Below are 26,686 nucleotides of genomic sequence, written 5' to 3'. Positions count from 1 at the left end.
CCCACTCGCTGTCCCGGCGCGGGTATCTTTTTTTTTCTTTCGCAGAGATCTTGCAACGAGGCGAGTCACTCGAAGGGAACTTATCTCACCTTCGCTGAGAGGCAGGCCTTGAGGAGCGTATAGCGACGACCACTTCAACCGAGATCGACTACGGGAGTTCTCCTCAAGTTGTGCGAACAGGTCGATAAATGAACGAGACTAGGAAGCTCGCGTGGACTTCCCCCCCCCCCCCCCCCCCCTCCTCCTCATTTTTTTTTCTCTTCTACTTCCTTTTTTTCGCCACGCGTGCTTCAATTTTCGTCCCTTTTGAACGCGTAACTCGCCTCGCTCGAGTACGTTAAAAGGATTAACGATCTACCGTTGACGAATATAGAGAGCTTCTGACTTTATTGCTCCAGTCATTTTCACTAGGCTGCTTTTACGCTGCCCAGATTTTGAGTGTATCGTGTGCTCTTGAAAGGAGTGGCCAGTGGCAGACTTTTGTTTTGGAGTTAATTACGACGATGATAATAACGTGTCATATAATTTTGTCAAATTATAATCTAAACTTTACTATTCTCAAAGGCATATGATGTGATCAATTTTGTTTTTAATCTTTAGCTCTGATTCTGTTTTCTAAACCTGGAACTATTATTTTATTTGTGAATCAAATAATACTGTTTATAATTCTATAATAAACAGATGAGTAATATAATATTCCGTCAACGATCACACCATGCATGAAACACCGGTTCTCGTCCGATCACCGAAGTTAAGATGCATTGGGCGTGGATAGTACTTGGATGGGTGACCGCTTGGGAACTCCACGTGTCGTTGACTTCATTCTTTTTTTTCCTTTTACATTCAATAATATTCTCTTTTAAATTCTTGCATTTTTATGTAAATGCATTACAATATTAAGTAACACTATAACTTTTTATATAATTTTATAAAAATCATTCTCTTACGACTCGAAATGTAACAAGAGAGCAGAGTGTCTTGAGCAGTGGCAAGTAAATTTTATTCACGTCTCGTTTTACTTTCCGATACGCGGTAAACTTTAACGTTTCCCGTCGCGCTCCGATAAAAAGTTTTGTCTCGATAAAAAATTCCACGATTGCACGTTTCCTCATACGAAACGTTCCGCGATCGTTACAACAGTACGCATCAGCAAACGCAATTCATTCCGGTTCTTCCTTTTTCTTCACTTTTACCTCCGACTGCCGTTGATGCTGCACGACACTCGCGAGAAACTTTCGAATTTACATAACGACCAGTTTTATCGATCACCACCCGTCCCTCCTCGCCCCTTGAATTACCCCAAATCGAATACATTCCGAGGCAACGGGCAAACAAAGCAGTCTCGTCGACGTCGACACGCCAAGCCAGAAGCGAGTCGTGTGCGCTGATTCGGCAGGAGGACAAATAGGATGAAAGATAACGAGCTTTCAGCGGTCGTAGGAAAATTTCTCAGGGGTGGTCGCCTTGATCTCGAGCTACTCAGCGATATTTATCGTTTCGCGTGACCAGCTCGCTCGTACAGCGTCCTACAGTTGAAACCAAATGTACTGGCCGACGAAGAATAATTCTTCTCTATCGAGTGTTCTCGTATCGACGAAAGCGGGACTTGTACGCGTGGTAGTTCGATTGGTTAACACAGAACTGTTCGAACTTGCTTTTCTGTAGACTGCGGTAGCTTCCACCATCAATCCATGTAATATTCTCATCATTGTCCGCCGTCTCTACGTTCTATCTCTGAATACTTGTTAGAGAAAGCAAGCATGGAGGGGAGTTCTGCGTTAACTTCGTCGGATGATGTATTATGTGCACACGTAGAATATGCGACATGGACAAATTGTGATTCTAGAACTGGGTCGATTTCTATGGACTTATATAAATTTCACTGGTTTTTAAGTATTTCAAGTTTCAAGTTTGAGACAGAAACGTAAATACAGTAGATAGTATCCTCTTAGCTGCGAAGATTTGAAAATGAACCTTATTTCATTTGCATTTTCGTCCTAAATTTATTCATGCTTGCAAACTTTTGCATCTCTTCGATAGCTGCGATGATAAAAATCCGTCGCAGCTAATTGGACGCTTCCACCTCTACCTCTGCAACGCCATTTTTATCCTACAATTTTAGCAGTAAGATGACCTTTTCGTCTTATGTCCATAGAGGTACATTTCCTTGATCCTTCTTCCCTTGTGGCAATATCTTCGTTATTCTTTGATACTCTGGTCCCTTCGTCCGAGTGGAATAATTTTGCAAGAGCACACCGTCGATCCCCGTTACGGCTATAAGACACGGCACTGGTCTCTTCCAGTTCGATTAATCGCGACGCATGGCAATTTATCGATAAGTTGTCGTGAACGAAATGCATCCTGTTACAGTTGCCTGAATAGAGCGGATTTAATCAGGGTGCACGACGGGACGGATTCAAGGGCGCCCACAATAGCCATTCTGTGCAACGAAGGCGCGGAAGTGGAAGTACTCAGCACAGGGTCAGACCTGTACGTCGAGTTCGTCGCTAATTCCGAGTGGCCTGGCCAGGGTTTCAAGGCGATGTTCCAATTCCAGCCATTGGACGATGCACCGCATCCTGGTGGGTAACGAACGACACTATTTCCCGGCATTATGAAAATCCAGGCCCCCACCGCGCGAGCCCTCTCGTCTACCCAGCCGCCAATTTCATCTCCATTTCCGCTCGCCTCCTTTACTCTCTGCCGCTTGAATAGCGAACGTCTTGCGGCCGGTAGTGAAGTTCTGAGAGATTATCGAGTATTTCGCGTTTGCCCATCACGGGATTGCAGCCACGTCCCTCAAGTTTTCGGGGCCGGCCACTTCCCAAGATTGTCCATTTTTCATTCGTCAATTTCCGCGGCTAAAACGACGCCCGGCTAGCGCGTGACCGCCAGACTTCCACTTACGTGGTAACATCTGGGACCGCTCGAGATTTCACCGCGAACTTCGTTTCGGGTTAAATTAAATGGAGTCGTGAATGATGCCGCCTACAAGTGATGAATGGAGAAAGTTCCCGCGGTGGTAAAGAAATTGGACGTTATAATCTGGATCGTAAATTAATCTTATTAACGACGCGCGCCGGGTACAGTATTGCAATTATCTTGTACGATTAACGGTAAGGGGTAAAAAGTTCGATGAAAAATAGATATTAACGATTGAAAATGACAAAGTAGATCGCAGTATACGAATTTTCGAAACCTCGTTAACAATTTACAAAGCTTGCAAAGTAATTATAACTTATTTAAATAGAATTCTGAATTTTCGCAAAAATTGAGGTAACGATAGATCTTGCATCACTGTACGTTCCATCGTCGGTACCGCAGACTCATCGCGAAAGCCGTTTCGCAAGCTCAACACGGAGGGTCGCTGAGAACAGATGCAAGAGCGCTTCGAGGCAGAGCTTGCGGGAACCTTTTCACCCTTGTGTCTATCCTGTCGGTAAAACAGGTCGCAAAGCTTTCCAGCGTACCATAAAACGAAAGCTCCCGTTCTACAACCTTCCTCCACTTTTTCATTTATCCACTCGGCAGCTCTGCCATCCCTCCAGATAACCTTTCGAGAGTTCTACAAACTGCAGTTGTACCAACGAAGCACGCACCCTCCAGGGACCACCGCCTTGGACTCGCGTTATCGGTGCGACAGTCTGTCGATTTGCATAAACTCGTTATTACGCGGACGATAACATTGGTATCCCTTGTTGGTTCAACCTCCTTACGCGTTACTGGCATGTTAATCGCGGTCCAATTAATTAACGACCCCTCCTGACATCGACATCGTACTCGCCTTTCCACCCTCCCTGCCTTCTACCACCCACCAAGACCGACCATCCTCCAACGAACGAGACGGGCGTCGAATTTTCGGCCACGCCAATTTCCAACGCGATGAATCGAAGCTTTCGCCCGTGTCTGTCGCTGAACGAAACGCGGGGGTGAAATAAGGATGGCTCGCGCGCCGCTGGCTATTTACGAGGCAATAAATCATGAATGGGGACCGTTTGCTAAGGTAGATTGGCCGTGTTCCATTCGCACACGCGACTCCCAACTGTAATTAACGGCACTGTATATTCCGAGGATAATTACAATAATGTATTTCAGAGCCGGACAAGGTCGTCCCAGGGGCCGTTACCGGTAACCCCAAGTACTCGGTCATCGGACCGGCTGTCAGCGCTACCAGTAAGTATATCACTCTGCGCTGTCGATTTATTATACCTCTCAATCAATAATTTTCAAACTATACCCGATTATCGCCTGCCCGTCGACCGGTATACACTCGGATAAGTGACTCCACTTCGCGGATAATCCGGCGGATTGATCGGCCCGGGAGACAAGACAAATGTTTAAGTATGAAAAAGCGGGGGCTGCCAATTTATTAGCGGCCCGTTTCAACGCTCTGAAGGAATCTGGGGGTCTGTTCTCGATTCCGTTGGAACGATGTCCGCGTGGCGAACCACTCGAAGCAGATTTGCTCGTTACAAGAAGATTTTTAGACACTTCATATTACACTTGTTGTTTCTTCTTTATGTTACTGAAATAATTTTTTTTTGTATTTGAGAAAGAGAGTTTTGAACCTATCGTTTTTACATTAATCAGTTCTTCCTTCGGATTTAATGAACGTTCCTCTGGAACATTTGTTCGCAAACTGTTAGCACCATTTTCAAGTTTACGGTTGTTAGAAGATATTACTATACGTAACGAGTTTGGAAAATTTGAGAGAAGTTACATTGTACTGGAGTCTGCACTTTCGCGTTTAAAATTAATCAGCGAAGTTACACACAGTTTGCTGTGTCATTAAATGTTGAATTTAATTAATTATATTCTGTACGAAACTATCAATTGATATTTATGTTGTTCCTTGCATACAAGGTAAGTATTATTATATTACAAAATATGTATCAAAGAGTGACTGTCTTTAAATTTTATAGTCATGGCAATTTTCTCTCAACAGCAAAGTCATCGTGAAACTAATTTAATGATAAATTAAATCGTTCTCAACCCCAATGCAAACCTGTATTAATTCATACCACATATATACGTATAATATGCTGCGATCAGAAACCAGGGAACCATACGCAAGTAGTTCGAATTTAAAAATTCTTTCAGAACCAGATCAATGTTTCTGCAATAAAATATAAAGTACCCAATGCGAATCGTGGCTCGCGTCGCGAGACACGCGAGCGAAGTATACGAACGAATGACAGATGTAAAATGGTACCTCGCGGAAGTTTTATGCACGAACGAGGGGGGGCGGTTGCCGTCAGAGCAAACGTAATCAGGGCTCGGATCCACTGTTTCTGTTGTTCAAACAGATTATTCTGATGTCTCGAACAGCGCGGTTGATACTCGCCGCGATATGATTCGCCCTGTGGTTCTTCAGGACGCAACTCGCGTCGGGCGGGCCGCGTAAACTTTGCGAGCGGTGTGTACTCTCGTAGTCATCAGCCGCGTGTAACGCGCCTCCTGGAACGGAAGGGGAACTTTATATCTTTTTCATGGGAACTAGATCCCCCAGGTTATGAGCAGAGGCACTAAACTAAATTATTCGGTTGACATGTACAACCCGTGCCGGCCTTTGTACACGAGCTCGACGGAGTCTTAGCTTTGACGTTCACGTCGATATTTACGATGTAACGTCCGATACTTCTCCTGGTGCATCGTGCTCGATGTTTTTCTCTTCCGTTCCCGTACTTCGAACGCACGAGGAGAAAAGGAAAGAACGGAAGTACGAGTTACGGTCATTTGCGAGATGCAAATGTTTCGTGCGACGTGTGCCCTTTTTCTTTGATACATGTGTATTGTGTGCGTGTATGTGAAGAGCAATGAGCGGTAGATGGACCTTGTGTGATTATAACGTTGCTCTAACCTTGATATAGTCTTGAATTCTGCTTTGAAATTAATTCATCATCTCCTGAAATTATAAAAAATGTTGAAAAACTAAAAGTAATTTTGTACGAGGATCGTATGGAAGTTAATGAAATACTTTCTCTCTTCTCGGAGTACTTCTTTAAGTACCCTGAGTCCTCAACTAGTATAAAATACACAGCAAAATATACTACTTCATTACACAAACATGTGTCGATAAAAAGAAATTGCACACAAAACTGCTTTCCGTCCCATTTACAATGTAAAACGTTGTAAAAAAACTTGGCTGGGTAAGTCGAACTTTTTCACGACAAACGTGTAGAAAAGTAAATATCCTCCTCGCCGTAGAATTCTACGGTGTTCCCGACGGTTCAGGAATTTTCAAGTCAACATCTCCACCGCGCGGACAGACGAGCACCAACAGCCGCGTCCCCTCCCAATTGTGTCCATAGAAACGGCCATTGGTGCTGGTGACCATTAACCCAAGCCCAATGCCCTTTAATTGATCTCAATTAATCCGCTAGGACGAATAATTCCAATATTCCTGCCGGCTTAACTTTAATCTCAATTTGTACTCGGTCCCAGTGTAGCAGTGTTTACTCGTGTAAATCTATTCCGTAATACGAGCCACGGTAACAACGCTACCCCGTGAACGCGCGGCAATGGTAGCCTTTATCAACGCGAGGGTATCCCAAGTGTGCCTGGGACTTAACCTGGTCGGAAGTTCGCCGCGTGAAAACCCGTCGCACAGCCGCGTCCTTTGAACCAACCCCCGCTGTCGTTGCAACCCTCTTCGCGATACTTAGGCTTAACCGTAAAACAAGGTGGATACACGATGCATCTGCACGGTGTTATACGCGCGTGCACAACCGCGCCTACTTTCGTATGCTCCCCGCTCGCCAGTAAGTGCTCCGAATTACCGGAGCACCTGCACTACACCGGATGTGGAAGGTATCGAGCGGGCGACCGATGAATTTCCTCTCGATGCGAGGCGGGGTAAAAATTGCAGGCGGGGAGGAAGACGCGGAGGAACCACGGTAATTGCCGCGAAGAGACGCGCGGGTTGCCTTCGACGCTGTTCGAATTTCACACCCTCGCCCTACGAGAGTTTCCCTGCTACCCACCCACGTCACGGTCTGTCGCGATCCGTATTGATGAACGGAAAAATTGCCCCTCCAAATGCTTTTATTCCGTTTCGTCGAGCTGAAACTATGTTTTTCTTTCTTTTTTTTTTTTTTTTTCGTTACGCTGTTTTTAATTATATGTGTCTGTTTTGGCGAACGTCGGGTTTGTTTGATTTTCGTTGTTTCGCGGGGGCGCGCGGAGGGCTATCGGTAATTAAAAGATGCTCGTGTGTTGCGGATGAGAGTAGCTAATGCGATCGAGCGTTCAGTTTTTTTGTGATACATGAAGTGTTAATTAGGTACAGTTGAAATATATGTTTAGCAGATTTTTTGCCGACGGTCGGGTAAAATTCCAGAGGAGAAGCCGAGAAATTTACGCAGAACTCGCAGTCGGACGAAAGGGGTTGACAATATAATAGCGAAACCCGGATTCCCTCTTGAGTTTCCACATTTCCACGGATTTTCGTGTGTTCGTAAAACTTGACGAGAGACTGGTGAGGCGCAGAGCTTATTGTATAACGTACGTTGTTTCTAAAAGGTGTTCAAGAATTTAACAGTGTGCTATAAACAATAAGGATTCACTTCGTCGTGAAAATGATAGTAACTATGATTACTTGTTTAATTAATCTTTATCTTGCTTAAAATGTATTGAACTATACCACGTGCTTGCTTAAAATATATTGAGTTTGAAACCACGAAAAAAGTTCACGTTCGATCATCGAATAATTCGTCAAACTATTTATTTAATTGCACAATACTGCAAAATTGTCTCGCATAGTTGTAGTTTCGAGTTGCATTCGTTCCTTCACTGGTCCTTTAAAAATTTGACACAGAGCGACGTGTGAATGAAGTAATTACCAACGAAATTAATTGCACCGATAAATAGCTGGTAGAACTTCTTCTATCGGGATAGACCGTACAAGTTTTCCAATTTTCTCACGTGAAACGAAGTGGCAGAATCGTGTCGCGGTGTACATGGTCGCGACGCAATATCGTTCCATAGCGTGCACCGATATTACGTGTCACCATTTCTATCAGTTATTCTACGATTCTCGATTAATCTAGAGTTGTTAAACAAACGTCTTACCACAGAAATGATATTACTCTCAAAATCGAAGAGCAATTTCATTTCATTCAATTGTAATTCAAACAAACGACATCGATCAAAAATGTTCACAAAGTAAAGAATATTGCAAAAATGATAAAAATGATACAAAATGCAAAGTATCGCTACATATTTGCATAAAAATTATAAGAATCGTAGAAATCTTTTAGAATAAAATCCTGCGTGTATTAAAAAGATTTGAGACCAATTAAATGACGAATATCACGATCGACGAAGAAAATTAACCGATTTAGCGTGGAATCACTCCAACCTACCTATTTATGGCGAACCAACGACCGAAGGCAAGGCAACGTGCGACTTAAACTGGACGTATTCTTATCTTTGTTGTCGTGTCTGAACTCGCAAGGTGTCTTATCGTTGGGGACGTCAAGAGGATTAGAAGTTTCATCAGTCTCGAGGTGTTAGTGGCGCAAGGTGAAGGAGACTTGATGCTCAAAAAGGGGAGGACGATTACGATATCTCAAAAATCTCTCTCATTTACAACATCATGCCACTACGTACGTATAATCTAATTACTGTACCAATAAACACGGGCAGCTCAACTTCGTCTTTTAATTTTTAAACAAATATATAAAAATTCAAGTACATACAAGAGAATTGATTGAACCCACTAGTTCCATCAGTGCTAAATACTGAACGATAGCAGAGAGATGACACGGAAAATTAATATCTTTATTAATATGTCTCATGAAAAAAGATTCGTTTACCTTCCGTATTTTTTACCACATTAAATAACCGAGACACAAAGCGAAATCGAACGTTCTCGCGTTTCTCAAACGCACCCCTGTCGAACCAGAAACGTGGAGTCACCTGTACGGTTCGTGACACCCAATTTTCTCTACACTCGGTACACTCGAAATCAGTTTACAACCCCTCGCGTGGCGCCGTCCCGCCGTGGCCACTTTCCGAAAGAAATAACCAATAAATAACGCTTGCAGCCAGTGGTAATGCTCTGCTAAACGTAGATACGCATTACGTCGTCGTAGAAAACAGCGTAGCTGGCGGATAATACGGAACCGGGGACGGTAAATTCTGATGACGTTTTACTTGGAGGCGCGGAAACGAAACGGCAAGTTAGACGAGAGGGTGGAAACAAGATCAGGAAGAAATGATGGATTGAAATTCTGCAATTTTCTACCCCTGACACTCGCCTGTTCCGGACCCGACTACATATGCCCGTTGGTCCTCTCGTAGGGACGCGAACTTTTCTAACGGTATAACTTTGTTTCCGACTTATTTTACGCCTGGCTTTACATTGAGAAACTCCGCCTCGTTAAACTTGATAAAAAGTTTCTCTATGAGATGTACGCTCCCATATAAGTTAACCTTAGGACGGAACTAATCAGCGTGTGTTTCCTAGAAAGATGCTTGGCGTTAGTTAAGTGCTGGTGGATAGCTAGTTTGTATGCTTGACAATTTTTGTTGGATTAAGAATTATGTGTGCGTTTTGAACAGAGAGAACGTTCGTTTTTGGATAGAAACACAGGTGAGTCTGTCTTCGATTGGCGAGCAAGGACGACGATGCGTGACTTTGTTGAGTTAGAGTCTCGAGAAGGTATTTGGCAGAAGTGGTTCATAGAGAGCATTCTTTGAATTAAATATAACTTTCTTTCGTTCTTTGATTACAAATTCTTATGTTACTTTAAAATGAACGTCAGGATACTATTTGTTACTCGTTACACAAGATTAATTGCTCCACGTCATCGGTTAAGTACTTGTACTCATTGCATGATAGTTCAGTTCGGCAAAGGTCGAGTAAATTATTAACATGGACGCAAAACGTCGGAAGAAAAAACTGTTCCATTATTTCGATCCATTTTTCCGAAAAGAAACGGTTAACCCGAAAACCTCAACAGTGATAACTCTGTAAAATAATTGTTTCCGGTTAGAGGCATTGTTCGATACTCAATCGAATGCATACAGGAAATATGAAATCGTGCGAGAGAATACAACTCTAGATAGAGGCATACAGTGGTTTATCCAGGGTTTCGAATATTATTTTCAAATTTTATAACGCTTTCGTTATCGATTATATTTAAACCACGTCTCGATAATTAAAATGTAAAACTTTTATTAGGCGCGAAAAGCAGAAAGGAAATCGTAATTGTCCTAGCCGTTGAAATGAATATAATAACAACCGTTGAAAAACAATATTCTGATTGGTATCTCGCGACAACCATATCTAAAAAAAATCTTTATCCAAGCAAATATTTATCTAAGCAATTTTTACAAATGTACAGACTGTTTTAATCGAAATAAAACACAGCATCACTGCGAATATACGTTATTTACCAGTTCTCGCCGAAACAGGTTTAAAACGATATAAAGAATCGTTCTGACGAAAAGATTATTCGTAGGGTAACGAAATTACTCAAAAATTCATGCAACGTAACACAGGGGTATACATTTTACATATATACATGTATACGTGTTTGCACGATGCATCGGGTGCTATGCAAACATTAATCTCAATAAATGGGCTCGTTATTTGGCCATACTGTCTAGCTTCGATCTCGCGCTATTTCGCAAACACAAACTCGTCCCACCCCGCTCCCGCGTTCATAATATTTTATAGGATGCGCGTCCCCGCAAACGCAATCAAAAAGAACGACAGCCGGCGCGAATTTTGTCATTAAAAATTCCCAACGAACTGTCACGCTCCCATTACTCATCGACCGTTCGCCAGGGCAGACGCCTCGTTGTCGGATTCGCAGTGTCAACATCATCCTGCACCCGCGAGAAAGGGCTTTTCGACCTCTGTGAATCGCGGTGTTTCCAATAAAATCAACCTGCACCCACGACAATATGCAACGGTTAACGAGAACTTTTATTTCTAAAAATAGTAATCGCAATCTCGCAATTCGCCATTTGCGAGAAACACAATATTAATTATAACTTAAATCCTTGCTATCTTCCAGATTCATTCAGATCCAGAAATCATTTTTTTCTCATATCTTTTGAACACAATCAAAAGAAAATAACCAAACTTATTCAGTATCTTCAATTATCCGGCTAATTACAGAAGATCCTGCTTTCACGATGTCTAAGAAAACACAATCAGCGAAATGCAGCTCCCATGCGTTTCCCCTGACCCATTATCCGCTCTGAATGCACCGCTGCCGCGCGCACCCGTCGCATGCACAGACAGAACGCATCGAACCATCCCCTACCGCGCTCTATACACGACTTACAAAACAACGCGCCGGCTGACGACGCGTTAATACAGAAACATCGAGCACCGTGTTTCAAGTTAGAAGCAACGTGTCGGATATAAGTATGACGGCCGTAGCCAGTGCCGTCAACATGCCGCGCAATGAGGTTTGATCGTAATAACCGGGGCTATAAACCGTGCCCACCCGCGGCGGTGCGTCGGATGCAGAATAATCCACTTGAAACGAAACGACCACGCCGTGATAAAGTGGGTACTAAAGCGGCAGCGGCGGTTGAAAAAAAAAAGTCAGGGCAGGGAGGAAGCGGAGAGAAAAAAAAGGGGGAAAAAAGGGCCACGATACAAGGAGCCTATTACAGACACTTGTCCGGCGAACGCTCGCGGGTTAAAATTCACCGCGAAACCCTTCGCGCCCCTCCCTCGCAGCCACCCCTTCCGTGCTGGCCGCGCGAAACAGGTTTTTAAAGAGTTTGACGATAGGATTTATTTATCCAAGCGGCTAGACCCCGTTGGCTCGATATTTATTCTGTCCGTTGCAAACGGGGCGAAACGCTCGGCCGCTGTTACCTGAAATAACTTGTGTCCTCGCTGACCGAGTGAAAGAGCAGCTTCCGGCGGGCCAGTGAAAATTGAACGGCGCCGCGTCCTGTTTCAGAAGGGCTGCGTCGGCCGCGGTGACAGTCGCCGCGTTCCGACGGGGGTAATTGTTTTTTGAGGGATTGATGCGACCGTGGAAAGTCGAGGGCGAACGGGGAATAAACAGAGGGTTAAACGGATCGGTCAAGGATGTCGATTCCCTGCTGGAGAACCGGTCGACGTTTCGTCGTGCAATTTCATGGAGCGTCAGCGTTCGCGGATTCGCTTTTTGTATTACTCGCTTGAGTCTCGATAGACGACGATGGCTGGTTACAATGGGAAGAAGCGAGGTTCGTGAAAATGAATCGGGCGCCTCGAGAAGAATGAAACTGTTCGAATTAAAAGCTGAGAATATTTATGAACCGCGATTCTTTGCGCCCGTGTTTATTCGAACGGTGCTTTTTGTAATTCCACCGATTCAGGAAGCGAATTTTTGACGCGGGATGATTCACGCGCTCGGAACTTATTATTTAACTGTACAACGTGATAAATTCGACGAAGATAATATAAATACGCAGCTTCGAGCAGCGATGAATTTATTGATGCTTAACGAACGAAATTATGTATACCTTGAATGGAAACAAATTCGACGTTAACAATGTATGGTGATTCCTTTTTTAAATAATTTGGATAAAGTCATTAGCGTCGACGCTACACGGTAGTCGAATGAAAAGAACAACCGTGTTATGTCGCAAAGCATCGCCCTTTGTGTTTCAGAGGCTAGCGGTAAAAGTATCGCAGCGATTGCCCTGCACAACGATCGATCGTCCCTCTTTTTGTTCGAGCGCACCTTTGCTCGACACTTCACGAATACCTCGGATTCAAGAACGAAGAAAGGAATTATAGCGATGCGATGAATTCCAACGATTCCCGATAAATTTGAGCGGGACGTGAATAAAGATACGTATCGCTAACTCTCTATTAACGGACGTTCGAGCATTTTTTTAGAAGACGAGCACCGTCGTTGCAAATCTGAATTTAACAGATATAGCAAAAATTAGCCTGTCTTTTTTTTAATGCAAGCATTTTACAAATTTCTATAAATATCGTGCCTAATTTATCTCTACTATATTTTCCAAATATCATCCTTACACACTGACCACTAAGTACCAACAAAAAGTTGTTTAACATCACTTGTTCACCCTATTATCGAAATAATTAAAAAAATAGCGTATAGATTTCTATAAACATCGTACCATATTTAATTCTATTATATTTTTTAAATATCATCCTTATACACTGACCACTCAGTACCAACAAAAAGTTAATTAACATCACTTGTTCACTGTTTCATAGAAATAACTAAAAAAAATAGCGTATTACAGATTTCTATAAACATCGTGCCCTATTTAATTCTATTATATTTTTTAAATATCATCCCTATACACTGACCACTCAGTACCAACAAAAAGTTGTTTAACATCACTTGTTCACTGTTTTATGGAAATAACTAAAAAAAATAGCGTAGACTGAGCCATAAATATCCCAAAGCAATATATAAACCACAGAAAAAGAAATTACCAGTCAACTATCGTTCTCTTAGTACTTTCAAACTAATACTCCAACGACATAAACAAGGATTATTGCCTATAGGCACGATGCCCTCGAAACTACCACAAGAAAACCATTCGAACCCTCTACAGAGGGGTCAAGAATCCGAGCGACCCTCCGGTGTACAGGACACGATTTAGCGTGCGGTTATCGATCTCCCCGATGATACCGGCGGCAAACGTGTGAGATCGCGAGGCTGTGACTGGCTGCTGTCGGAAACGTATAAGATCCATCTCGCGTGCTTTTCAAGGATCGACGTTGAAAGAGTTGCGATTTACAGCGGTGGCTTTTTCTCGCTGCGGCGAACGGGGGGTTGGCAGGACGAGAGGGACTTGGGGGGGCAGAGGAGTGGAGAGGCGGCGTTGGAAGCCAGTGACCCCTTGGAAGCCGTGGAAATCTAATAGACCGCAAGCGAGGATGAGATATTGGCTTCGGGATCGGGCTCGATCGATGCTACGTAACAGTACTTACACCGGTCGACCATCCGGGTCGAACCTCGTATCCGTGCCGGGTTTTCTCCCCCTTTTCGAGCGAGACGCGCGCGCGAGTCCCCCGCTTGTATCCATCACGACGATTAAATTAGTAAGCCCTGGTACCCGCTGAGTTTTTCCACGATTGATCGATTAACGTACACCGACCGTGTAACGTTTGAATGTTTCTCGTGGCGGTTCGAAAGCGAGCGAGATAGATGGGGGCAAGGACGAAGAAGAGGAGGATGCCAGCGTCGGTTCGATTCCTTTCCGTTCCGGGAAGAGGCCTCCGCGTTGTTGGAGAGCCCTCGCGATTTTCTACGTTTTCTGTCGCCCCGCTGAAAAGGATGTCGGTGACTAATGACGTTAAGGCACCAGACTTTTAACCTTAATTTATGCCCCGCGTTACCCCGTCACCGGAGTTGACGTTTCTCTTACTACTGGATTCGTTGGTTTGATTTTCGTGGAATTTCTAATGCGTTTCGCGACCGTGGAATAATCGAACGTATTGGGAGGGATATACTTGAACGCAAAAGCAGATTAAATGGCAAATGAATAATCGAGTTATTGATAAATATATTAATAGTAATATCGTTTATTGACGTAAGCATTTATATTGCCATTAATTTTAATAAGTAATGTCAGGAGAGTCGACGATCGTTGATTCACTTATCCAACGATTTGTATGATCGTTACGTTATTATCCACTTTTGCGTTAACAATTTCGCATAGGCAGCCATGCGTCCCGGCCAATATAGCTATTTAGCGAGGAAATCGGTTGTTTCGGCCTGGCGACGCGTTATGCGACAAACGCACAGATCGATTAATTGGATGACCATGCCGCATCAATTATTTGTACAAACTACTCGTCCCACGTAACTGGTGGCGGCACTCGTCGTGGACGCTCTCAGCATCGCGAACTTTGCAATTCCTCTACGAAAATCGAGCTTCTACAAACGGTTCGCAGACTTTAGAACGCATGCGTCACGATTAACACAGATAACTCGTTATTATCCTATTAAAAAAAAAAGTATCCAAAAATTCACCTTAAGATCAAAGTAATCTTAGCCAGATTGTACGCTTTAGAGACAGAGAACAACCTGACGGATCTACTTCTATAATACACCCGTTTTTTAACACCCTGTACATCCACGGACGCTCGTACTGCGCGCAGTCGGTATTCCCTACCCACAAGTCAGGTGACTCGTTGGTGAATAACGAAGACAAACGAGCCTTTCAATTTGCCAGGGCGCGAAAAAGCGCGCGAACTTACGCTACGCTCGACATCCCGCCGCGTTTTTATACGCGCGTTCCGTTTCAACCGCGTCCGGTCTTTTCTGCGTGGACGTCGACCGGCTATTGTTGCCGTTGACGGCGTACGATTGCAAACCGTTGCGCTGGGAACGATCAAAACGCTGCGCCCCGACGACGCTACGTATCGGAGGAAGCACGAGTCCGGACTACAACTGTAAAACCGCGGCGGAAGTAGCAGCTGATGGCCTGAAGAACGATCGTTCCTACGGATAACGATATATATATGAAGATTAATTAATGGTCGCGTACTGGTAATCCTTATAAATGCGTGCGACGTAGACCTATTACATTTGTGTACATCAGAAAGATGGCCACAATTTTAAATTTTCATCAAATACTATTGAAATAAGGAAATCAAAGATGAGAATCTTTGCAAGTTTTATAGCAATTTATAAGTGGCTTGTAACAAGAAGTTAATTAGAAAAAACGATAAATAAAAAGAGGAACTCTTCAAGAATAGCTAGTAATAATCGATCGCCATTGCCATTACTATACAATTCCCACAAAGACAGGGCAAAAAACCACCGTCACAGCTCACTGAACAGAATTTGTCGCGCGTAACCGTGAAACAAGTCTCGAGATAGAGATTTCCACCGCCATTCGTGATCGGGTGTAACCATCGGCGTAGTTCTTCGCCGTAGGTTTGTCCCTTCAATAAACGTCGACGAGAACGTCGCCTTACGTTCGATCCTCCGGCTCCTGGATTATTCCGACTGACGTTACACCCGAGACGTGGACCTTTTTAAATATTGCCATCCACCTGACTATTTGATACCGGTCGTACTGCTAGGTGAACGCGACGTGCCCCGACGCGGCAAGTGTTACGGTCGAAGTTGCTCGACAATCAAAGGAACTTCCCTTATTAATGATTCACCTGGACTGAGACCTTTTAAAGAGATTCCCTTCCTGTCCCCGGCTGTGGCGAACGCTGCGCGGGAGCGACGCGCACAAACGGATTACTCGTCAAGGATTTATGGGGACCATTTTCCGTTTTGCGCCGGACGAGCGCAAAATGAATACCGGATTAAATTGGTGGACTAGCGTTAACCACTTGCGCTACCAGCATCGATCATTATGGAACGTTGCGCGCGGTCAACTGATTTTATCGAGAAGTCAAACATGTCCAATATAAAGTATGAACAGTATCAAGATTGAAGTGGAAATAGATAAATATAATATATATTGCTTTTGTTAGACGTAGTACAATTTAAGATTCGCATGGAAATAAATTCAAGCGATGGCATCTGTCGATGAATGTTCGATAAATGAAAATATGGCGAGATTAGTTAAATTAGAAGATGCGCGCGAAAGGAAGTTGGTTACGGAACCTCTGATATTGGCACGAGGGCATTAGCCCGAAGGTACTGCGGTGGTGCTGGTAGTAACGCGCGATCGAATCTCCATTTTCGTGTTCAAGGAGGTTAATTAAGGACCGTGTATCATCGGCTTCACGCAAGGAATTATTAGTCTTTGTTTGGAGCCGTGAACCGAGAGTGGAGCCATGAATGGACATCAGAATGTCCCCCGCAGCGCTGATAAAGCACAGAACCGACGACATTGTATAGTAGCCATTAGTCTATGCCAACTTCGTAGGTACTTAATCTAGGTATTAGACTTAGCGTCAAGACGTGACGCAAAGTTTCTCCTATTTTACGCAGCAGGTAATACCGCGCCTCCAAGTTTCCACGCAAACATTCCCAGCGATATCGCGTGAATCTCTCGTTTTTCGTCGAAACAGAACGCACCGCGTTTCTATTAAATCTGACTAATTTCGAGGAATATTATTCGCGCATCTCTTACCAAATTCGATTAGAATTTTGGATATTAATTTTTAAGCAACGCGGTTACCATATTTTTGTTTTAGCAGGTTTTGATGTTACAGTATAATTTCATTTGCATATCTGCTACTTTAAAATTGTTTCGCGCGGCGCGCGTAGTTTTTCAATTGAAGCAAACACAGTTGCACGTCTGATAATATTATATCACAGTCCTACATCTCCGTTTCAATTCGTTAATTAATCAAAAGCGTATTCACGGCGCATTTTCTGGGGTGCGAAAGTAGGTGGCCGTTGGAAGTCGTTGAATAACTGGTCCAGTGAACAGAATCTTTTTCAGCGGAAAAAAAAAAAGTGTAACGCTCGCGACCACAAATTCAGCCGAGTTTTATGCACCCGTGCTTATCAGCAGATAACAGCAGACTGAACAAACACCGCGGTTGAATACGTGCATTAGTTGGGACTTAATTGAGTCAGAGACGGTTCCATGTAAACTTCTAATCTCATTGGTAATCCTACGTACGCGTGCTCTACTAAACGTTTTCAGTTTCGCGCGATTTTTGCGCTTAAAGGAATTCCAAAACGTTAAACACAGTCAGGTGAGATCATTTTGCGTCACCGGGGGTGAAATTCTATCGGATAACGCGTTCGAATGTCTCTCTGCTTGTATTGAACGTAGATTGCTTTTTTAAACGTCGATTAATATGCCGCCATTTGTGCTGCATTCTAATGAATACTTTACGCGACTGTATTAAACGTTTTTTCGATTAACCCGACAACTTTCATTCGAGGCAAATGGGGAAAAAAAAACGGCGTTCGATTGAATAAAAAAGTGATCGCTATCAATTAGCGACGATATGGACAATTATGATTATTTTCGTACACGCAGTTCAATAATTTTCATTAAACGTGCGATTGGTAATTTGATTTTAGGTTCCATTGGTTTCGCTGGTATTTGATATTATACCTTTGAGCCAATTATTTTACTCGTCGTGTCCAATCGACCAGGAAGAAAATTAAATTCTCTTCTAATGAAAATTTGCGGTTATTCAAGTATGAGCAATCTTTAATTGTACGGGTGCGGTAACTAAACTAAGATAATGATAGATAAAGCGTATTTATATTTATCGTGCAGGCAATTAAAATTAATTACAAAATTTCCAATTCATTGGATAAAAAAAGAGAGATCAGTCTCGTTGCGAAAAACAATTGTATAGTTTCAATTCGTACGTACCGCGCAAAGCAATATTCCATTTGTAGGTACGCTGTGATTACCAAGTCAACAATCATGGAAATATAATGCAAACAGTTTGTACATAGTTCGGATAGAATTCAGATATGAATACCCGTCCAGTGTTAAACAAATACGAATCGATCGAATACACGATAAATCCCCTCGCAACGTTTATAAATCTTCTCCACCATCGTTAGGCTATCGATCTGACAGTAAAAGTCGAATCGACAACAATCTACGACAGTTCCATCGCAATAAACAAGTCGATAGACAAAATTAATCTCACATACTCTTCAACTTGTACATTTCACTCGCATAATTTTCCGCGCGAAGAACAAACCACATCTAATGACTTCCCACGAACACGAACACCGCGCGTCCTATCGATCTCCTCGAGGAATCTACAATGGCGAACGCCCAGAGCCATCGACAGAAGCTCGGTTACTCGCACCAATACTTTCTCGCCAGGGACATTTGTATCCAGAAATTATTGCCACGTAATATTCGTTTGGCGAATGTTGCTCGAATGGGTTCTGCTCGCGAACGTTGGTCGTTTTTTTGCTAGGACACACCAGGGGTTGGCGGGGATAAAAAGCCACCGTGGCCCTAGCAATTATCATTAGTTGCACTCGCGCGCGCGCGCGTTAGTGCCCAAGCCAACGGTCCCGGCGCTGTTTCCGGTAGAACAGAACGAATTCGTCTGGAGAACGCTCGCGGCGCGGTTCGTTTCTTCTCGTTTGAACGGAACCGCGGACGCGATGGCGTCCGATAAGAAGTTCCACCCAGCGTGGAAGTTGATCGCGGCTGGGAAAATTATGTCCGCGCCCGCGCCTCAATTAAGGAGACGAAGTCGCGCGACCCTGGTACGACTCGGTTAGTAGCGAGTTAATAATGGGCAGCTATGAAAAGCGCGCCTGCCCGGGTCCCACCTGGTGATTTATCGCGAACGGACTTTAACGAGGCCGAGGATCCGCGCGCTCGGAAATTTTATGCGCCACCGCGCTTGCCTACCCCGTAGGAAACGGCGCGAGAGGAACGTTACCAGGCTCGGACAAGTTCGTAGACTCCAAGGGACCGCCGCTTGACGATTTGCATGCGCGTGATTTAAGGAGCCACGCGATTTAACGTCGAGAATTGATGAGGTTCGAAGAGTGAGAAATCTGTACTCTAAAATCTAGAAGACTCAATTCGCGAGGCATAATTTATAAATTTTTCTCTCTTTCTCGAATCGATCGAATCGAAATACATAATGGTTTGGTGCTACCAAATACGAAAGTACACTTATGAAATTGATAGAAAGTAAAATTGAAAGCTGTTTTCTCGACATTGGTAATTAATGGAATACACTCGATCAGAGGTAGAAATAAATTCTTCGTTTCTCGAGCGTGGACGTCTGTGGGTTGTGCGTCGCGTGGCCACGCAACGTCGTCCACACCAACGAATCGTCAGGGTTAATCGCAGCGTCGCGTCGTTCGACTCGGTGCATCCGGGTCCTGAAAGATTGCCAAACGACGCACAACACGGTGTCGTTGAACTTGCCGGTTTCGCCGACGATGACGTAACGGGCCGGTGGTAAAAGCGCGGAAACGAAACGCGCGGGCACACGTACACCACCCCCGTTGGGCCGTCGTAGGCGCGGCGACCTCGCGCGGGGCGAACTTTGAAGGATGATGGGTCGCTCGAACTCGACAATTTCGCGGAAGTTGCGACAGTTTGTCTACGTCGCGCCATAGTATCGGGGAAAGTTACCGGCACGAATAAGCTGTTCCATGCCGGTTCTCGCAATCTCCTTCGCTTTATTTTCTTTACCAGGCGCCGGGAGGAAAAACATAGCGGCGCATTAACCAGGGCTGCAGTTATTTCAAGAAGTTTAAGGTCTCGAAGCTGCCTCGCGCGAACCATCCCAACCCTTCGCTTCCTTTACTTCGTTTAACGTTACCGTAACTTTTGTCCTTCCCCCACCCCTTGCTCTTCTTCGCATTGGATATTTTCTATACATTTCCTCTCGCTTCAAAAAAAAAGCTCGAATCGGAAACGACTCACCGCGCACGATCCCATTAAAATCTAAATATTTCTCTGCGAGACGTACCCTCCCTCTCGTCGACGGTTCTAACTACCTTCCTACGACGTCTGTTCTCGGTCGTAGTCGTCGTCGTCGTCGTTTCCTTAGGGAAGAAGCGATTCGAGCGGGGAACGACGACGAACGACGTGGAAGAGAGAACGAACGAGGGAGGCAGAGGACGCGGAGCTTTTTTTGTTCGGCTGGGAGAAGGAATGATTAGCTGCTCGGATACGTGCTTGGTACCGATCGACCGCATCCGGCGCATCGTCGGAATAGATTCGAATTTTGTCTGGGCACTGGTTGGAACGTGGTGGAGGGTCGAGGCTCGATAGGGGCGAGGCGAGGAGCCGCGGACGGAGGGGGTGGGTCGTGATTGCTTCGGCCGGAAGTACTTTCCGGGGTAACGTAGAATGGATAACAGTCCCAATAAAATCTAATTTAACCTGGGGAGTACAAACTAGGAGATGATACATTTTGCGGTCGACTGACTCGAAGTTGTAGTATAACAGACGGAAAATAGGAACGATGGGGTGCGGGTTTTCTATATACAAATACATACCGCACTTTTCTCCAGCCGGTGTTACAACGCGCGTGGCGCACACACGCGCGCGCGAGCGCGTGTAATATTTATCGCGAGTAACCGTGGAGGTAGCGCAGGTACACTGGATAGATAGAAACGGACAGCGATTGCACACCCCGCGGGGGTGATAGCCGCCCGGGTACGATTGTAATTGGCAAGTCCATATCCTCAACACGTAATATCCTTCCTATCCGTTTCCTGATCCGGCTTTCATTAATTTCTATTTCCGCCGGTCTACGGCCTTTCCGCGGACTCCAGACTTCTGGCAATCGGTTTAACGACGTTTCCCCCCCGTCGAAATTCGTAAATATGTTTACGATTTCATGGTCCCACCTCGTTTCCGCCGTTGCGGGCTCATACTTTCGGTGGATCGTGCTCCTCGAGGCTAGGTGGAACCGTGGAGGTTTTCTTCGAAGGATTTCTCTGGGATGCGTTGCTTCTCGATGTGCGAGGAGGCACATGATTCTGGAATTTGATGTTTCTCTTCTTAATTGTTGTACAAATTGCTGATATTTTTCAGTTATGCAATATCGCTGATTATGTATTGGCAATTGGTTTTAGGTTTTCGTTCAACTCGAGTCATCGATCTTGAATTTTAAGAAAATTTTGCCCTTCGACAACTTGATAGAAGCGGAATAAAAAATGCATTTTCAAGAGAGCGAGTTTAAAGCTGCATCTGTTTAAAAAAGGAGGACTGTCTTTCTAAGTAGCTTTCTAAAGCTTTATCTCACCCTTTAGTTTCTCGCCAACGCCAGCAGGACAAAAGAGCATTACCGCGTGCAATCATTAACGGCGTTAATTACTATTGCGAAAAGAACAACGATTTACGTTGGCACGCGTTATCATTACGCGAGCGGTTAATTAAGAGGATCTATAATCTGTCGCGTGCCATTGCCATTACTGTTCGTTAATATAATTACACGTTACAGAGGGCGGAAAGGAAAAAGAAATGGCTTTAATGATTATCCGCGAGCTTCGATTTTACCCTGTAGCGATCGCGAAATTAATTTATGCAATGAACCCGCGCAGTGATTCTAACTAGTCGAAATGTAATTCTCCATAAGCCTTCATATTTGTATCACGTCAGAAAAACGAATACCTATTCATATCGCTTGCAGAAACTTATCTTGCTAATTTTAAATCAAACGATCGTTAATTTTCACGAACGAATAATCGGATCTGCATTTCGAGAAGGTATCGATAAAAGAATCCATCGCGCCCTTTATCACGGGGAAGATTACGCGGCGTCGTCCGTTAATTAATTTTTCCATCCATCAATCGTTAGCCTTGGGACGGCGAGCGCCGCGAAAAGGATCGCGTTCGAAGTGAAATATTCGCCGGAACTCAAATATTCCCGCCTTCCTGCAAGAGTGCCATCCCCCTTCTGCGCAATGTATCACTTCGAACTGGTTCCATGCTCTCGGCTGTCCCGTCTGATTTATCGCCGGTCGGGACGTAATCAAATCTGTTTAAAATCGTGTAGAACGAAACGATCAATAAACGTATGCATAATGGATAGGGTTACAAATCGATCAACAGCGTGTAGAACGCGCGGCGCGGTTTATTATTATTCCAGGCACCAGCTTCCGAAATAATTCATATCCGACGACGAGGAGTCCGATAGAATCGATAAAATCGCCTCTAGCCTCTTCTGTCTCCGGCTACGTTCCACGCATACGACCAAAGGAACCGTGAAACACCATTGGCGCGCCTTTGGGCGCTCAATTAATTTCTGCGCGTCCGTTTGTTCATTAATCAGTAACCCACTTTCGTAACCTCGCCAACCTCGCCGGGGTCAGTTCGGAATCAAACATTTCTCACCAGCTTCCGAAATTGACCGTTCAACGAAATTCTGTTGCTACGTAGAAAAATCTATTCGATCCAGATCCCTATTTTTTTCAATTCGAAGAAAGAACGCGCGGTTTCGTTAAAAAAGTCAGCGCTGCTTGAAAAGTTGGCAATCCTACGCTCGCAATTAGAAGCGAAACGTGAGCTCCGTCGCAAGAGATGCCTCGCAGAAACAGAGCCGGTTTTATTTCGACCGAGGAATAATTGATGCCCGGAACGAAGGTACCTCGGGGCGCCACTAGCGTGGCCCAAGGCGTCTAACTAATTTCTATGCCCCCGTTTACTAATTTGTCGCGGCCAGGTAATTCGTCGCGTCCCACAGCTGACCTCTACCCCGGTAGCCGGCCTACCATCTCATTTTCATTGAAGTTTACACGAGGAATTGCGCTGGCCGGACCCTCCGCGGCACCATAAGACTTTCATGACTTCGGGGAGAACGGCTCTCGCGTGTGTACCCACGTAAACCGCCGTCGTGGATTGCGATTCGGGGCTTGCTTACCAGACGTGCATAACGCGGGTGGCGTTGCAGAACCGCTCACCTTTTGACCCGCGGTACGTAACGCGAGCCACCGGACGCCGCGGAAGTACCGGGAAAGGGTGTCTGAGGTGACGAAACAAACACGTCCGGTAAGATCGCACGCGGCGGAGGTTACGCCGCTCCATCTCCTCCCTCTTGGGTATTTGCGTTCGCGTATTTACCATTCCATCTGTGGCCTCGCCTGCGCAACGGTACTTACATCGTCCCCCTGCGAACAAGGAACGATGTTCGACTTCGCACACACGTCTTGCGTTTATTCCATCTAACAATGCCCTTTTTATATAGATCGTTCGAATCTGACGTTACGTGTGTAATGAATTCGAGTGGTTCTGCGTGCGTTTCGGGGTTAATGCGTTTGTTAAAGACGTGTTCAGTTACTATCTGAATTTAAGTATCCGTTAAATTGTGAAATTTGAAACGAGAATTTAGTGGAGAAGTATTACGAGAAATATCAGTAGAGAAAATAATAATATTAGATTTCTTCGGTAGAATTTTCGTTTGGCCAACATTTGATTCGTCGAGACATTCCGTGAAACTTCCGTCTCGCGCACGGCTGAAGAAACTCGAGCGACGGGAAAGACTCCTCGCAGAACGTGCTCCGACCCCTTCTTATCTCCGAAAATTCCATTCTGTAACCCGCATACTTGCCAGCCTTCTTAACGGTGGCACGCGCGCGCCCTCTCTAATCTCCGATAGAGGGCACAGTTTTCTGGGTCGGCCGACCTCCATCCAACTTTTACCGCTTCTCTTAAATTAGCTTCGAGTATCTACTACAAAGCCGAAAACTAGAAACGCCCCGGCCACGGGGAGCGTTATAATCCCGACGCAATTTCCCAAGAAACCGTCCAGACGAGCGGTAGTTCCGGTTAAAAGCGGCGGTGCCGGCTCGGCGGTGGTGATGGGCAACTGGGTGGTTGCTCGCGAACAGAGTTCCCGGTACTTCTGAGCAAACTCTATACCGGGATATAGCAACTGGAGCATTCGAGACAATCATAGGAAGCGTTATATGCAATCAGCCATTGAACCTACGAACTCGAGGGTTCCGCCATCGTCACCTGTCCGAGATATTGGAGAAACGACAGTGGTTTACGGTCCATTCTCAGAAATAGATATTTACTCCTGACAACAGAAAATTTCCATTTCAGTAGAAAACTCTCGAGAAACAAGCATTCCTGAAAAAGCAACGATGGAATAAATTTTAACCTCCCTAATCACCAATCAACGTAGATGTCTCCTCAGAGAGGACAATCCGAGCGCAAAGTATAAAAATCTTGCAAATGCGTCCACAGAGACATAAATCATTCTTCTAAACCCAAAGCAAATGCTGGTAGGAATACTTTCTCTAAAAAAAAAAATCACTCTCGAGCGCGCAGGTCCCAGAACGACGCGCAAAAGCCAGCCAACCCCTTTAATTCGTAACTCCTCGATCGCGAGATACGAACCAGCCCCGAGGTTAGATGTTCGCACGCGATATACTCTCGCATAGTTGTCCGGCCGTGGCAGCGATTAAGCAAAGTCGAATTAACGGTAATGGATATCGCGCGATGAAGCCCGCCGCCGATAAAATTATAAAGTTTCCCGGCGGTTAGTCGGGGGTTGCTGGTGGCGCGCGGTCGCGAGACGAAGAAGGCGCGCCTCGGATAAGAGGAAAAGTTTCGGCGGGCGTGAAAAGGCCCGAAGAGAGGTCGAGCTTCGTGGCAGGCTTATAAATTTCCCGCACGGCTCAGACACGGCTGCGGTATCTCGGCTCGTAGCCTGGTTCGCGGGGTAGGTCCGACGCCAGGGTTCTGCAGGGTCGACTAGTCGCGGATAGGCTGTCTGTAGGACACGGTAGCGAGTATGTGGGCCGACGAGTATATCGAGAACGGCGCGTGATGTATGCGGTGGCTGGAAATGCACCGTGGCTGCGCGCAGCTACGCGAGGACCGATCCTGGGGACCGAAGAAGTAAGGAAGTATCGCGCGGGTGCAACGAAGGGAAGTTTTGGATAGGTTAAGTGGCGCGAGAGGGAGCCGTCTACGGTGCAGAGGGGTTGAGGAAGGATTATGGGTCACACGGCGGCGCGACGTGTCGCTCGACTGAGAATTATGACTCCTCATTTAGCGTGCCAAAGCTCCCTCTCGTCGTCTCTCTTCTCGCCTCGCTGGCGTTCGCAGCGTTCGTCCTTTCTCTTCTTCTCGCTCCACGTCGCTTTTAAAGTCCGAGCTTCCGTGCCCCTATCGGCGCCGTCTTCGCGCACGTACCTCGTGCCTCGATCGAGGCGCTTGCCTCTCTGTTTAACGGGTGGTCCTTGCTTACGAATTGATTACTTCGCCGTCTCGTCGTGACGGGATTTTATTGACTTGGACACTCGACTGTACGCCGTGCTACCCATCTATATTCGGAAATTCCTCGCGCTTTATAGCCGCGCGAAAGAAGGAGCGGTGCTTTTTGTCGGAATACGAAGGTACCTCGGGGACAGCCAGGGGATCCAGCGTGCACGAAGAGGGAAGGACGCGATTGCAAATTTAAGAGTATCGCGAAAGCGATGAAAAACTTCCGCGCTTAAACGTCGAAGTAGGTTAAGCGCTCGACCGATAGATAAGAGGGCGAGGACCAAAATTTGGCTCCAACCAGTCGTACGGTAATTAAAATAATTGGGAGAATTATTGTGTCGATTAAGGGTTCGAACCTTTTATCGACGAATCTAAATTCGATCACGTTTCTCGTTCGTTCGACGATTTATTCGGATGTTATTCGTGCCTCGAACTTTTACAAACGGTCTTACCAAATAGCCGCGATAAGCTGACAAATTTTGGTAACGAAAACAGAAAGGGAACACGTTGTATTTTTTACCGCCGCGCGAAACAATTCTGACGGAGTAGTTATAGGCAATTTATTTTATTTGCGAAAACCGATCGTATACAAATTGCGTCGCGGTGTAGTGTATCGATTTGCGGCGATAAATACAGCACGACTGTGAAACAATTTAATCTCAATTGGGGGGCTTTTCGAAATATTCGTAATTTCCATTCATAAAAGTCCACGAGTTTTTACCGAAACAGAAAATACACGTGAAATCGTTCGATATCTACGTTCCAGTAACATCCCTTATCTAATTTCGGGTTACATTTTTAATTCAATGGTTTGAAAGATCAGCAGATACGAATTATTTTCACTTTTTAGTAGAGGATTGCACATTCGACGTGCATTTCGTTATTTATCGAATTGTTTCGCACAAAACCGAGGCTCGGTCGCGTAAAAAATAATGTTATTTCAAATATGAAAATCTGCTATGCAAATGAAACAGGCAGAAAAATTCAATTCCCTTGCAATTTCTTCGATCTCGTAATCGTATCATCTAATTGTCCTTAGAGACAACGAACTCGAGTAATTCTTGACTGACATCTGCTTCGATTTC

At 45.0% G+C, this 26,686-nt stretch overlaps 1 protein-coding gene and 1 non-coding gene across 2 annotated transcripts in view; both read left to right on the top strand.

Moving 5' to 3' along the window:
- Sol1 overlaps positions 1 to 26,686 on the top strand; it is a 489,750-nt gene that overhangs the window by 235,038 nt on the left and 228,026 nt on the right. Inside the window, exons 7-8 of the mRNA XM_076902781.1 lie at positions 2,371 to 2,582; positions 4,096 to 4,173. Coding sequence (XP_076758896.1) covers positions 2,371 to 2,582; positions 4,096 to 4,173 — 290 coding nt within the window. The remainder of the gene's footprint in view (positions 1 to 2,370; positions 2,583 to 4,095; positions 4,174 to 26,686) is intronic.
- On the top strand, positions 701 to 819 carry LOC143428673 (5S ribosomal RNA). The gene has a single exon (XR_013102457.1). It is a non-coding gene; the product is annotated as a 5S ribosomal RNA (ribosomal RNA).

The sequence above is a fragment of the Xylocopa sonorina genome, chromosome 10 (genome assembly GCF_050948175.1).
Source record: "Xylocopa sonorina isolate GNS202 chromosome 10, iyXylSono1_principal, whole genome shotgun sequence".
Taxonomy (NCBI): domain Eukaryota; kingdom Metazoa; phylum Arthropoda; class Insecta; order Hymenoptera; family Apidae; genus Xylocopa; species Xylocopa sonorina.
Note: the sequence above shows the minus strand (reverse complement) of the source record. Positions and strands in the feature narration are given on the sequence as shown.